Source organism: Colius striatus, chromosome 2 (genome assembly GCF_028858725.1).
Source record: "Colius striatus isolate bColStr4 chromosome 2, bColStr4.1.hap1, whole genome shotgun sequence".
In the NCBI taxonomy this organism is placed as follows: domain Eukaryota; kingdom Metazoa; phylum Chordata; class Aves; order Coliiformes; family Coliidae; genus Colius; species Colius striatus.
In genome coordinates, this window is record NC_084760.1 from 121056658 (window position 1) to 121072109 (window position 15452).

General features: G+C 41.5%; 1 protein-coding gene across 6 annotated transcripts in view; it reads left to right on the forward strand.

Annotated features, from left to right (window-relative positions):
- The window catches only part of PSME4 (proteasome activator subunit 4), a 90231-nt gene that overhangs the window by 49189 nt on the left and 25590 nt on the right, over positions 1 to 15452 (forward strand). For all 6 annotated transcript variants that reach the window (XM_061989346.1, XM_061989345.1, XM_061989341.1 and 3 more), the window contains 17 exons: positions 442 to 651; positions 1255 to 1391; positions 1687 to 1740; positions 2501 to 2630; positions 3259 to 3340; positions 3839 to 3992; positions 4511 to 4580; positions 5261 to 5386; positions 5709 to 5861; positions 6581 to 6685; positions 7193 to 7284; positions 7671 to 7802; positions 8472 to 8680; positions 8980 to 9065; positions 9916 to 10044; positions 10993 to 11148; positions 15104 to 15266. In XM_061989346.1, coding sequence (XP_061845330.1) covers positions 442 to 651; positions 1255 to 1391; positions 1687 to 1740; positions 2501 to 2630; positions 3259 to 3340; positions 3839 to 3992; positions 4511 to 4580; positions 5261 to 5386; positions 5709 to 5861; positions 6581 to 6685; positions 7193 to 7284; positions 7671 to 7802; positions 8472 to 8680; positions 8980 to 9065; positions 9916 to 10044; positions 10993 to 11148; positions 15104 to 15266 — 2188 coding nt within the window. The remainder of the gene's footprint in view (positions 1 to 441; positions 652 to 1254; positions 1392 to 1686; positions 1741 to 2500; positions 2631 to 3258; positions 3341 to 3838; positions 3993 to 4510; positions 4581 to 5260; positions 5387 to 5708; positions 5862 to 6580; positions 6686 to 7192; positions 7285 to 7670; positions 7803 to 8471; positions 8681 to 8979; positions 9066 to 9915; positions 10045 to 10992; positions 11149 to 15103; positions 15267 to 15452) is intronic.

The following is a 15452-nucleotide window of genomic DNA, read 5'->3' on the forward strand; positions in this document are numbered from 1 at the left end:
CTTTGTTTCACTGTGTGTGACTCTTGTCAGCCTCTTACAGGGCATGTCTCTGGTTGTTATCCCGTCCTGTTCAATCAGCATCATTTCAGGTGCCTAGTTAAGAGCATTATGATTTGCCTGCAGACCAACCCTGAATAAGTTCACAGAAAGGTCAAGTGTGGTACTTGGTGGTTGAATAACCTGCTTTATAATGCAGTTCAGAAATCAGACAGCCATTCTGTGGGTAAATCAGTTAGCAGGGCTTCCAGGCTCATTAAAACAGCACCTCAGTGGGAAACGTGGTGTGAAAACCAGGAATTTGACTAGATGAATGTTTATTGTACACTTTAATAGTTCAGTAACGTGAAAATGAGGTTTTTATTCTGTGTGGGTGCATGCTTATGCAGAAAGATAGCATATATTAACAGTGGAGCTTGGTAAATGGCATCGTTCCTTTTACAGGGTGCCTTATATTGTCTCCTTGGAAATCACAGTGGAGTGTGTTTGGCGAACCTTCACGACTGGGACTGCATCGCTCAGACATGGCCAGCAATAGTTTCTTCTGGGCTTAGCAAAGCCATGTCCTTGGAAAAGCCATCCATAGTGAGACTCTTTGATGACCTAGCAGAGAAAATCCATCGGCAGTACGAGACAATTGGACTGGATTTTGCGGTGAGTGCCAGAGTGCTTCAGGTTCACGTGTGGAGTTCTGAGACCGTGGCATTACATCAATGCTTGACTCAGGTGTCTTGTTTGAGGTACTGCTCATGGTTTTGATCACAGTCTGATCCCTCTTAGAGGAATGCAGATGTGTGGTTTTGAGACTGAAGTAGTAGAACTCCCTGTAATACTAGCAGGATTTGTAACTTCTTGCTCACCTCCAGGGAAGCCTGTTGCAGAGAAGAGGTTTAAGTTGCCTTTTGGTGCTGATTAGCATGGGTCATACTGGTGAGGTGTGAAAATGTGCCTTGGTAGGACAGTGTTATCAACTGTGCTAACACACAGCACTCCTTACACAACTGCCTCTTGTCTACTCAGGCAAGGCATGGTACTTACTTTCAAGAGTGAGTGCCATAAACAATTCTGTGTGCTTAAGGTTTGTCTTTAAAATAAACAAGTACTGGGAGAGCACAAAGGCTGTCTTGGCTACTTCTTCAGGTGTATGGATACATCTGTGTGCACAGGAAGTTATGTTGTTCATTCCAAAACACAAACAAGCATTAAAAACCTGGAAGTTGCTGCTCAATCCCCAATCTTTGCACTCTTTGTCATTAGGTTCCAGAGAAATGCATTGAGGTCGCTGTTTTGCTGCAAAAATCACAACATCCAGGTTCAGACTTCCCAGGTCTCTGTTCAGAAGACATTGAGTTGGGAATTCAGCGACAGAAGGAGAAGAACGCTGAGGCTTTGCGGTCAGTGAGCTTGCTGCCTAATGCTTCCTGTGCATTCCCTGTAACAACTCCAAATTGCTCAACTAAGTCTTAAGCCCAACAGAACATCCAAGGATTGCTGTGGTGTATCTTCTCTCCTAGCTTCACAGCCTCTTTTCTCTATGCTTACGCTTCCCTCCTCCTCCTCTTCCCCATTCTCCCGGTGTGTGCTGTGTTTGCTGTATTGCTTTCACCCACCTTTTGTTGGGGGACTTGAAGTCTATTTTTAAATTACTCTCAGTAGTCTCTGGTTGATAATTCCCTCTTTTTCCTTCAGAAACTACGAGAATTTGGTTGACATGCTGCTGGACTGTGTGGAACAAAGAAATCTGTAAGTGGCCCTTTCTTTGCACGGGAACTTTTTGTAGGGATGGGTTGGAGGTGGCTACATCAATAAATGTCACTTGCATCAAGAAGTGTAGTGAGTGTGACCAGAAAGGAGTCATTTTCACTTTTGCCCTCAAAGTAGTTGTCCAAAAGCACTTTGTCAGTAAGGATTGCATAAAATGGATTGTGGCTTGCTTCCTGGAGGGTTTTTTTTGCTAAAGGCATCTGCAATAATTTCTGGAGATCCTCCTGCAGTTCTGCTTCCCCAGGCAGGAAGGTAAAGGTCAGTGTAGGGGAATCTTCCATTGCTGTCCACTAGGCAAACAAGTGAATTATTTGCATTGGGAGCTTGACTTGTTAATAAAAGGCGTCATCACATCTTGGAGTTAAGATTTGTTCTTAATAAGAGCTTTAAATACTCTTTGTTTTGGGGAAATAAGCTTTGATTCTCTCTGCATGATACTGGCATCCAAATAGATTTGAATTGGGACTGCAATACTTCTGTTTAAAGACTTGAAAATATATCCCTGTAGATCTGTATTTTACATTGAAATGCCAAGGTAAAAAAGACACTGTTCACATGGTTGGTGGCATTTGTGTGTTCCCAGAACACTGGAGGTTTCCCCGAGCGACAGCTGAACTCGTGGACTGTAGCTTTAGCATAGAACGTTAGTCCAAGTGTAATTGCTAACCATTTCTGTGCAAAAGCAGCACATGCAACTGTGCCTCTTATTGTCTGTTTGGAATTGTTACTTGTTTTTCAGCCCCTGGAAGTTCGAGCACATAAGCATTGGGTTTCTGTCTCTGCTGCTGAGGGATGACAGGGTACTGCCTGTCCGTGCCATCAAGTTTTTTGTGCAGTGTCTCAACCACGATGCAATTGTTGTTCGTAAGGTAAACCCAATGGAAAGCAGGGGTTTGTGTTTTGCAGCTCTTTGTGGCTTAAATGTCTGTGGTGTTTTGCTCTGATAAAGCACAAAAACTGAGGGGTAGATCCCTCCTCACCCTTCCAGCCATGCATATGTACACAGTCCTTAATCCAAGAAGACGACAGTCTTGGCATTGCTGTAGCCATATGGTGTAACATCTGCAAAGATATGTAATGTACCTATTCATTCTTATTTCCTTCAGAACTATTCTGCAGAAGCCTCTCTGCTATCTGCAGGTTATTACTTGGAACCATCTGGGCATTATATTTGTACCTTTCATTCTGCTTATTGCCTCAATGACACTTGAAACTGATGGCCACCTCCTTTTTTTAGTTCTGAAGCTTGTTGGTGGGGAGGGTTTTCTGGGCTGTGGAGGTCACACTTGAGGCGTGTCCTGTGTCCCCTGAAATGAGTGAGATGGCTTCTTTATGAGAAGTATCAGCCACTGGGGTGACAAAGTTCACTGTAGTGCTTACTGGCCTCATAGGGCACTGAATAGCTGGCTTCAAATGTGTCTGTGATGAGACTGAGCCACATCTTTCTGGAGGTAAATGTATGGGATGGTAACACTCATGTCTATTTCTTTCTTTCAGATGGCCATCTCAGCTGTGGCTGGTATTCTTAAGCAGCTGAAGAGGACACACAAGAAAGTGCCCATCTGCCCTTATGAAATAAGTAGGTTTTATTCAGTGTAGAGATGTCTTACTAACATTTATCTCTTACTTTTTAAAATCATATTGTTCTGGTTACATTAAACACAGAATCAGTAGCTTTTCATTTCCCTCTGGTTGTTCCTGTCCTAAGCTAAGAAAATAGCTAATAAGCAGTTATTTTGCAGTTTGGAGCAGTGTTACTCATGCAGGTGTTGCATTAAGCTCATTGCTTATTTCAGGTGATTTCCTTACAGAAAGCCTTCCAATTTGTGAGAATAATTCCTGTATCTCCTTTGTATTCTTATGGTTCCTATTTGAAATGGCACATGTGTATAAGTTACTAAAGGAAGCTCTTCTGTTACTGTTAGTTTCCATCTCCTAGGGCAAGGCTCTGTGCAGATTTGATTGTGGTGATGGAGATATAAAAGCTCTTGAGAATGTTTTAATGCAAGTAAGTTGTAGCCTTTACAGGGACTGTTAATGAACAAGTGTGATAGAGCATAAATTCCTCTCTGACTAGGTGGAAACCCAAAGCCTTGCAGCGTTCAGGCTGGTGACAGGCCGGATAACCAGTGGCTGCACTATGACAGTCAGAGTTTACCAAAGACTAAGGAAGCTTGGGAGTCATGTTGTTTTGTGGAGAAAACACACTGGGGATATTACACCTGGCCTCAGTGAGTATCATTAAGCATTCCAATACAATTGTAAGACTCAGCAGGTAAAAAACCCCTGTGGGAAATGAACTAATGTTGGTGAGGTTTTACTTTATTGAATTGAAACAGTCACCCCAATGAATGTTGTCCATTGTGCTGCTTGTTGATGTTGCCACTTTTGGCTGGAGTTGATGGGTTTTCTCTTCCTGTTGCTTTTTTAAACATCAGTTATTTGCTGTCTGTTTCTCTTTGGGTTTTATGGGTGCTATAGGCACATATTTCATGTGGGTATTGAACTGCTGGCTTTTAAGTGAAGTTTGCATGTTTGAAGATGACACAGTTGCAAAATATGCAGAGTGTTCTCTCACATCATTCTGGGTTGCCTCCCATAGCAAACCCTTTATTATAACAAACTGCATTTGAGAGGGCTAAATCTCATTTTTTGCACTTCTGACTTAATACAAAGAAAACGGGAAAGAGTAATATTTTTATTTCACTGGAAAACACGTTGCTGTATTCTATCTGTTCTTAATATGCAGAACTATGACAGTTTATGCCCCAGCTGAGCATCAACCGAAGCTTGGGCGAAGGAGAGAGGAACTGACAGAGGTAAGAGTTTTGGTGTGGGGGTTTGTTAGTACTACTTCTGTTCTTTAAACACTGTCCACAGATTACTGTGGAGATCAGATTCCCTTCTCTCTTGCAACCAAAGTGTTGCTTGCCATTTAGAGAGTGATTATACAGAATGTGTGGAAACAGATTTGTTTTGCTTGATTGCAAACCAAGATGGAGACGGAGCTCAGCTCCTCAGTTTCGTGGCTGTGTGGGTACAGTCGTGTTTTTAACAAGAAGCGATAACTATTCTGAAACCTGGATCCCCACAAGACATTTCAAATGGCATTTTTCTGCTTCATTTGCATGTTCAATGTGTTAGCACACAAGAAGGAATTAATATCTGCATGTATCACAGCTTCTCAGCAATCCTGGAATAATTGTATTAATGAGCACTTGTTCCCTTTCAAATGTTTCACCAGAGTTTGGAACAAGGTAGTTGGTGACATTGTGTAGGGGTTGTGCTAATGAAAGGAAAGACAAGCTGAAGTCATTAATGAAAGTGAAAAATCAAGAGTCTTGCAAAACATTATCAAATATTCCCCATAAGATGAGGGAGGAGATGGATGACTTTGGACTAAAGTAGAAGTAAAGCGAGAAGTGGGACTTGGAAAGACTGGAATATCACTGACAAGCACCTCAAAGCTAATCCTTACGTGGTTTTTTTTCTGTTACAGGCAGAACAAATCATATATGATCACTTTTCTGATCCCAAGTTTGTTGAACAGTTAATAAAATTTTTGTCTTTAGAAGACAGAAAAGGAAAAGACAAATTTAATCCTCGCAGATTTTGCCTCTTCAAGGTAACTAGAGTTCAGTGACTAAATTGCATCCATTTGGTAGATGATTATCCAAGTGTGCAGAAGCCACATCACTTGCCTTATACCCCACTGCTGCAAAAAACTGATTCTTAAAGGTATACTGCTATGATTAAGCCTTTTAATCCTTTCTCCTGGTGTAATACAAAAGTACGTAGGACACGTACACGATTCTGTTACAGAAGCAGAGTCATCTCACTTTCTGCATAGTCAATTCTCAAATGCTTCCCAATCCTGGACTCTTCTTATGAAGACCATGATTTAGAAGGATCATTACTGAAGACACTTTTACATCTTGCTTTTTCAGGGCCTTTTCAGAAACTTTGATGATGCATTCTTGCCAGTTCTTCAGCCTCACTTAGAGCAACTTGTGGCAGACTCCCATGAAAGCACCCAGAGATGTGTAGCTGAAATCATAGCTGGCTTAATAAGAGGTTCCAAACACTGGACGTTTGAGAAGGTACTGCAGGAGTGGTTTTGGGTGGCTCCTGGAAGTTAAGGAATAAAACTGAGTTCTTAAACAAATGGAATGTATGAAATCTGAGGGCTTTTTCACCTGTGTCCAAGAAAGGACTGGAATATATTGCAGCCCTTGCTCATTCATTGCTAGACTTGGAGTACAACTCATAGCTTGGTTTGGTTCCTGTATAAAACTAGGTCTTATAAAATGCCTCAGGATTAAAACTAAGAAGAGCTTGCTGGGAAGGAGATAGCGAAGCTCATGTGGCTTGTACATTCCAGTTGGAATAAGTGCTTATGTCCACTTGATGCTATTACATCTGTTATTTACTCCAGACCCAGCTGTTGTAGGTGATCTTTAAATGAGTTTCTACACTGAAAAAAACCCATGGGAGAATCATTTCCTTAAGGAGTTAAGAATTTCTAGCAGTAAAAGACTACTGTCCTACCAAAAGCAAAGTAGGTGCAGTCTCTGCTGCAGTTGTACTCCATGTAGTCCCCAGTATTATGAAACACCTTGTGAACGGAATGGAAATGATTCCTGCAGGCTTAGCTCTGGTGCTATTTATTTCCTTTTATAAGCTTTGTATTATGGCTGCTTCTACAACAAGTATTGGTTTCCCATGACTCAAAAAGATGGCAGGATCTGGGTTCACAAAGCCTAGGTGTCCATTTTGTCCTTAAAGAGATAAATCCTCTCTTTTGCCTTTTGCTGAACAGGTGGAAAATCTTTGGAAGCTTCTCTGTCCATTGCTTCGAACAGCTTTATCCAACATCACAGTGGAAACCTACAACGACTGGGGCACGTGCATAGCAACCTCCTGTGTAAGTACCTCACTTTTAGCCTTGTGCTCAAAGTTATCTTCTCAAGTTATCATCTCAGTGTTACATCTCAAGTTATCTTCTAGCATTAAGATCTGTGTACCCAGTGGTGGACTGGGACTTGTGTCTGAGAAGCAGGGTAAATGACAGGCCACAGATACCTTGCATCATCTTTGTAATCACTCAGCAAAATGCAGCCCAGTTTGTCAGCCAGACCCCTGGCAATTAACTAGCAGTGTTCAGACATGATTCTTCATAGATGTCAAAACTGAAGCTGAAATTCTTTCTGTTCATATCATTGTGTTTACCAAGTAATTAAACCCGTGTTTCACCGAGCTTTTCTCTTGCCGAGGTTCATTGTGAAGAGTTACTCAACTTTGCACTGGCTTTAATAGATTAAACCCAAGAGGTGCTAAGAAGTTATCTGTCAAAACTTTCCTTGTTTGTATGCTATTTACACTCAAAAGATGCCTGATGTGATTTTATCTTCTGATACGTGTTTAATTGCAGGAGAGCAGAGATCCTAGGAAGCTGCACTGGCTGTTTGAATTGCTGTTGGAATCTCCCTTGAGTGGTGAAGGAGGATCATTTGTAGATGCATGGTAAAATGAAACTGCTTTATCATGGCTGAATAAAGGAGGAAAGAAAGCCTGGATAAAATGTACTGAGAGCATATTGTGCCACCTGCCTTGTAGAAGCAGGGAGCATGAGTGCTGCTTCCCAGTTGGCTTCCCCCACACAATGGTATTTTCTTCATTACTTATGCTTTAAATGTAATTACATCTAGTTAGCAGGGTGTGAGGGTTTGGAACTGGCATAGCAGCAGTGCTGTTGTTCCACTCTGTAATTCTTACCCTTTACATGCCACACACATGGAGCCACTTTGATGCATTTACACACACAAAACCTTCCATAACAAAGCTTGGAGGGAACTGGGGAAGGGAGGGGCGATTCTCTATGACTAAAGCTAAGCTGTTCTGATTCCCAGCCGACTTTATGTGCTGCAAGGTGGCCTTGCACAGCAAGAATGGAGAGTGCCAGAGCTGTTGCACAGACTGCTGAAGTACCTGGAACCTAAACTCACACAGGTTTACAAGAACGTGCGAGAGAGAATCGGAAGGTCAGTGTTCTCTTCTGCCCTTCTTGTGGGGTTTATCTCCATTTATCAGGGTAATTAGAGATCTAAGCAACTGCACTGGAGTGGTGGCTGCTTAGCTCTCTGCATTGATACTGGCAGTAGAAATCATTACTAACAGAGTTGCTTCAGAAACCCTGATGATTTCTCTGGTTTTGACTTGCACTCTGTACGGCCTGTTAACGTTTATGCATGAAATCTCTAAAGCTCTTCAAAAAACCAAAACCACAAGCACCAGAGAAACAACTACCCTGCCCCTGCAGAAAAGAACACCAACACCACATCCTCCAGCCACTCCTCCAAAAGAAAACCCCAACCCAACCCCACAACCCAAATTTACAGTGTCAAAACCCTACGAAACCACAAATACACAGGGAATCCTTTAAGGAGCATTTTAGTGACTCAAAAACTAGTTGGAGATGTGCTTGGAAGACAGGCAGTTGTAGCTTGGTGACTGTGTAACCCTGCTTCAAGTAGCCACAAAGAGGCTATTTAAAAACATTGGTTGTTAGGTAACTTGGGAGTGAAGTTAAGGGGAATTTTTGTCTTAAGTCTTAAACTTCCAAGTTCAACAGTGATCTCAGGTCACCTCCAGCTATGATCTCTAGTCATAGTAACTGTATATTCTTGCTTTTCTTCTTTGCTTTTTGTTAGTGTTTTGACCTACATATTCATGATAGATGTCTCCTTGCCAAATACTGCTGCAACGAAGTCTCCTCGTGTCCATGAATTTACTACCCGCATACTTGAACATCTGAAACCCCTCATGGAAGCAGATGAGGAAATCCAGAACCACGTTATGGAAGAGAATGGAGTTGGGGAACAGGATGAGCGAACTCAGGGCATTAAACTCTTGAAAACTAGTGAGTTACTTCATGAGGTTAAGAGATGGGGGGTGTTTCAGGGCATGATGATTGAGGTGCATGCATTATACAGTTGTAGGACACGGTTTCTCCTCTCAGCTATGTGCTGCAACAATTACCTGATGTTTCAGGGCTGAGGTTTGTGAAGTCACCTTTCTAGGGTCAAACTTAACTACCATGTAGATCCACTCAAACGTGTGAAAACCACACAGAGCAGTCTCGTAATGAATTTGGTGTATAACTTGTTTCTGGATGACTTCATCATCTTCATTGGTGATCATTTCTCTTTATAAAAACAGTTCTGAAGTGGCTGATGGCAAGTGCAGGACGGTCCTTCTCTACAGCTGTCACAGAGCAACTCCAGCTTTTACCCTTGTTTTTCAAGGTAAAATTGCTCCTTTATTAGTCATGTTTTATTACAAAGGGATTCTATAAGTAAACCACAGTTATAAAGGGCTTAAATACAAGGAAAGCTTATATGATAGCAAAAAACATGCATACCAGAGATGTTTATAGCTAGTAATCTGTTAAAGCATTTCCTGACAGTCATGGCTTGAATGCCTTGTACATGTGTAATTTGGGGGGAAAATACATGAATGAATCTTCTGTTTCTCTTCTGGTTCTGCAGTTGTTTTCTTTTATACCATGAATTCTTTCTAGATGTTGGCATTTCCCTTGTTTGTCCTGGCACCTCTGACCATTGTGTTCTTTTATGAAGCTGGGGCATTCAGTGCTACATCTCTGAAGTAATAAATACTTGCATGCTCCAAAGCATATTTCTTACTTCATATAAAGATCAGTCAACTCTCCAACCATAGTGTCTGTGACCACAAAATAAAGGTTTGCTTATGGGAAAGTGAACTGGAAATAATGATGAAGCTTGGTCTCAGTTTTGGACCCACTGATTGGATTTGATACCAAAAGAATTGCTATGGGGAACCCAAGTCTTACAGCACCCATGTAGTACTCCTTGAGAGCTTCAGACTAGCCATACTGTTCAGATCAGGAACAAGGATCTTGTGTTTCTGTTGTTTTGTTTCCACAGCTTATTGCTGATAATAGTTTAGTGTTTGATTGCTTTTCCTAGTTAACTTAATCTTTCAGCATTACTTTGCTTGTGCTTTTCCTAGGTGATTGTCCCTTCGTGAGATTAAACTTTGTCAGGATTTGTGCTTAGCAATGTTTATTTACTAACACTAACCTTTTCTTTTTCTCTCTCTTACGTTGTTCTGTAGATTGCACCAGTAGAAAATGACAATAGCTATGATGAGCTCAAAAGAGATGCTAAGATGTGTTTGTCATTAATGTCTCAGGGTTTGCTCTATCCTCAGCAAGTGCCTTTGGTACTTCAGGTGCTAAAACAAGTGAGTATGGTATAAATGGCTTCAAGAAGCTTGTTGTCTGTGCTTTCTTAAGAAAGAATCACAGTAGTTGTGAAGAGAATCAGAGGTTTTCTTAGAGGTGAAAGGAAAGTTTATTAGAAGTGTTTTAGGACATTGCTACAAGTAGTACATGGATCTTGTTTCCTGCTTCCAAATACTTCAACAACTTGTATTTTGATTAAAAAATTGAAGAGTATTCCAGTGAAATCAAATGTGTTTCAGCAGTGGATCAGTTTAAGCCAAATGTCTCCTCATGAGCATAACAATTCCAAATCCAGTTTCAGAATGGGTCTTCATGTAACAAATTGCCCTCGAGTCTCTGCCTTCCTGTAGTTTCACTGTGTTTATCAACTGCCACTGCTTTCTGGAAAACACCACAGCTGACAGTGAACTCCTGAAGGGCTCATTCTGCATACAGATTGTCATGCAAGAAATAGTTGGGATTTTTTTCTCCAGTTATTCAAGACTGATCTGCAGTTGTAAAACTCCCTATTGCAAAACATTGGAGTCATCTGTAGACACACAGTAACTGTGGTGTTGCAATCCAGGCTGCATCGATGCCCCATGCTCTCAGTGATTTGGACTTCCATAAGCACGTGGAGATCAAAGTCAAGGAACTTGGAAAGACTTGACTTCCCAGAACTATTGTAAAGAATGTGTATAACCCAAGCAGAAAGGAAGTTCTGCTTTATTTATATCTGCCTTGTGACTGATTTGGAGAATGAATCAGAAACTTGCCTACTTTAGTAGTGTTAGGTATCTGTTAAGTAACAGTTTGCTTTGGAAGTGAAAGAGGGTACGAAATGAAAGCATCCACAGGAAGGAGCTTATTTACAAGTGTCCCCAAAACTACTTCAATATTGTTGGCTTTACATCAGACAACTGCTTTCTTTCATATTCTTGCTTTCTCATACTTGTTTCTGCTTGTAGACAGCGAGAAGCAATTCTTGGCATGCTCGTTATACCATATTAACCTACCTCCAGACCATGGTGTTCTACAACCTCTTCATCTTCCTCCACAACGAGGAAGCTGTCAATGACATCAGGTGGCTGGTTATAAAACTCCTGGAAGATGAACAGCTTGAGGCAAGTAAAACCATGTTCTCACATGACTGCTTTTTGAAAGTTGCATTGTTTCTGCCTTTCCAGCAGAATGGAACATTGCTTTGTGTCGTTCTTGGTTTAAGTAGAGCTGAAATAGGATACTGTCATTGCACTGTAAATAGTAGCATGGGTAGAAGATTGAACTTCCAACAAGGTACAATGCCTTCTTGTGTGAAAGCTTTATAACGCCTCTATTTGTTACTCTATAGATACGTTTTCCTTTTAATCATATGAGCTTATTAATGCCAAAAACACCTTTTCTTTATACATCCAGCTCACTGAGGACATATTTCTTTAGTTATAAGTAGTTTTGCCTTAGTTTTGTGGAAGATAGATGCTTAATAGGACAGAATTTGTCTAGCAGCTGCTGTTATTGATGGTGTTAGATGACTCAAAAAGAGAGTAGTTTGTGAGCTTGTCAGTCTGACAGGGTTTTGTGTGTCTCTTGAGCTAATGGTACTTCAGTATATACAAATGGAAGGAGAGAAAACCCAACCTCTTGGCTGTGGTCCATGCATGCTGGTGAAGGTCCCTGTGTGAAGGCACAGTGTGCTCTTAGAAGTGCCATCAGGATCACAAGTTTGTTCTCGGGGGGGAAAAAAGGAAAGTGCCTGATGTGACTCACCGAGTCTTGTTTGTCAGGCTTCCAAAAGCTGGGGGAGAATCACAGCAGTGTTTTACTCTGTGACTCATTCACAGAACTGAAGGCTTGTGTTAAAATTTGAGAATTAAAATCTGTTTGACCACATTCAAGCACAGTGAAGAACCTTCAGTGGTAACCTCCAGCCTCTTCGCTTCCCCTGCACCATCGTATTTGACTGTTGTGCTGTTGGCAAATACCAATGAAATCCTAGTTTGGGATGATTTTTTTCTTTCTGAAGGGAAGATTGTGAAGCATGATACTCTTCTGCCAAAAGAAAGGTCCTGGTTTAGGTCTTTGTGGAGCTCCCTGTAAGACAGTGGCTACACCTGAGATTTGAAGCTTGCTTTGGTCAGCAGTGAATTGGAAATGGTTCAAATACACAAGTTAATTTCTGGTTTCAAAGGTTTGATGTTACAATCTCTCTGCTTAAAGAACAGCACTTAAACTACTCTCCCAACAATGCCAATTTCAGTCTTCAGATGAGCTCTGTGATGTGTCTGTGTTACAGTGAGCTGGGAAGCAGCCCCTTGCAGTCCTACATAAGCTGTTCCCCACACCAGTCAGAACACTGACCTCCAGCTCACATAGTTTTGAAAAATGCCTTTTATTCACTTGAGTACCATTTATCTTGTTGTTTTAAATGTGCAAAATTATTCCTGTGCACTACAGAGATGCAAATCAAAAGGCTTATCTGTGTTCCCAACCACTTATGATCATGTTGTTACCATGGAAGCCTTCACTTTTCTTTGGGAAGTAATCTGTGTTTGTTCTTGGTAATAATTGGCAAGGTGCAGTATCTTGCAGAGTAATTTCTATGGGTTTTTTTAAAGCTGGCTGTTTCAGTTAAGAATCCTTAGCTTTATCTACTATTTGATGTCTTGACCTTGTAAAGCTGAGGTTTTGGCTCTTGGATTTAAAGATACCTTTGGTTTGTTGTTCCCCCTCGTACTTTGATACAAAGGTGCCAGACCTAAGGATCCAGCCTGTCTCGTTCTTGGTTCTCATTATCCACTTTGCACTTCTAATATTGCCAGGATTGCTGTTCTCAGACTTCCTGGTGATCTCATTTTTCCATAAAATCTTTGCAACCAACCCTGACAATTGTTTGGAATTAAAGAAAGCTGCACTTAAATAGCACTGTGGGAGATTCTCCTGCAGAAAGTCACAGGGGTCGTGGAGGTGATGGACCACCATCAAAGTAAGAGCTAATGTGACCCTGCAGCTGGTAAAAGGGGAAAGAATATAGTGTTGAGTAGTGATGTGTCTGTGTGCAGCAGTGTAACCCCTATTCAATGGCATGTCTAATTTCCATGTCATGTAGGAGTTTGGGGAAACATGTTTAGCACTAAGTAGTTCCATTTGCTTAGAGTGGAAAGGATCATGTTCAACTTGGAGTTACACTTGAAGTGAAAGCCTTAGTTTATCTGAAAGCATCTTTCAGTTTCCTCAGCCATGATTTGAACTAGGAGGCTATCTGGGTAGATGCTTTGTGTGCTGATATGTTATAAACCAGTGTACTGAATGCAAGGCACTCGTGTCTCTCTAAACAGTTTTCGTATTTCCACTACAGTAGTGGGAAATGTTCTCTTTGTAGAAGTAGCCCCTGGCAAGTACTGCAGCGAGGTTTGGCCTGTGCCATTCTGATACTGCTACAGTCTTGTACACCTGGGTCAATCAGTTCTGACAAAAAAAAACCCCATACTTGATTGGAAGAGTGTTCCTCTGCTGCCCCTCTGCAGCTCTGACGTTATTCCGTAAGTCATCATGTGTAAATGATTTCATGTCAGGTGGGACGGACGATGATCTGGCTGAAGTGTGATTTTTAAAGGCTTTGCTTCTCGGTGCTGCCTGCAGCAAAGCCTTCCTTTCCAACACGTGATTAATTTAGCCATGGAAGTGATTTTAATACAGCAAATAGTCATGTAAATGAGTACAGTCCGCTGGGGAGCTTGCTCACTTTACAGCTAAGCTTCTTTCTATTCTGGATCTTGCATTAGCACATCGTGTTTCATTTAATGGCTCGGTTCTTAAGAGACTCACAAATTGCTGATAAACAATACTGGCAGACTTTCACTCCATGCTTCTCTGTGCTATTAACACAGGAGCTCACATTTGAATAATATGTTATAGAACTGTAAATGGAATGAAGTCTCAAGAGCTTAATTTGAACTTACTATGTTTAATGATTGCAGTACTTGCAGCTGTACTTATGGCTTTGTGGAGGTTCAGAACATTATGTTCAAGGATATAATTTATTGTAATCCTCTGCATTGGATTCAGAGCGTTGGTAGGTGTTTGTGCTCCAGATAGACAAATGTTCTGTTTACAGCCAGGAGTAACAGTATGTGCTTAGGGGAAAATCTGGTGACTGCTGTCAGTGTTTCAACAAGTTGGTTTGGTTCTCAAGTCTGTAAGTGTTGGGAGGTTTTTGTCAGCCTGCAAGTGTTGAAAGTGGAAGTGGGTTTCAGAGGAACTCTAGTTGAGATACAGTCTTACAGCTCTTAAGGAAATTTGAGTAGATAAGAAACTAGTGGTGTTTATCAAAGCAAGTGACTGAGTTGTCTGTACTTGCAATCCCCTAGCAGTGTGTTGTGGCTGCTTCAAAAGGAAGGTGAAAAGGTGATGTTGATGTTAAATGGTTTGGCAGTAGGCGATAACTTGTTTCAGTCGTGCTCTGTGGGGTCTCTGTGTTACTGAAGACTCTTTTTCCTACTTGGGTTTTGTTCATGTAGTGGAAAGAACTGATACTCAGGACAGCCAAGTAAATAGTGTTGGAGTATGACAGATGGATTGTGGCCATGAACCACTGAAGTTAATTGTTATTGCTTATTAATCCAACACTTGCCATGGTACATGAGACAAAGCTGATCCTTGTCCTTCCTGAACGTGCCTTCTTGTGGCACAGCTGTTCTGCTTTGGGTGAGAAGAACATACATAGAGAGACTTAGGAGGTTTATAAAGCAGGTTAATTATCTGGGGGAGTGCAGCTTATGCAGACTGTGATATGTATCTTGACAGTGGAGTGAAATGGCATCATTTGCTTGAGAAATGATGTGAGAGTAGTTCTATATTGCAATAGTACTAGGTAGGTTTATTTGTGAAGAGCCATTTAGTAAACCAGCAGTACTTTATGATCTGTGAGATAAGGGGATAATGTTTTGAAGACTTCTGTTGGCCAAAGTTTGGTAACCTGGCTTAGCTGGATGTGCTTAAAAGGATAGTTACAGCATCAAATCCCCTTCTTGCTGTGCACGTGTGCTTAGTAACTGTGGCATGTTCCATCTCTGCTCACAGGTGAGAGAAATGGCTGCTACCACACTGAGTGGTCTGCTCCAGTGCAACTTCCTCACTATGGATGGGCCCATGCAGAACCATTTTGAACAGCTGTGCAAGATGAGGTTACCAAAAAAGCGCAAGCGAGACCTGGGCTCCGTGGTGGATACAATTCCTTCTGGGGGTAAGAGAATCGCTGCAGACACTAAAACCATGAATGCTGACAGCAGCTTAGGAAGAAACACATGCTTTGTGCTCCACCTAAATGCTTGTTCTGCAAGCACTCCAGCTAGAGTAGTGTGTGTGCTGCAGTGAAGCAGTGTTTAGAACATTATCATATCCCTAGAAAACATATGGCCTGTTGCCCATG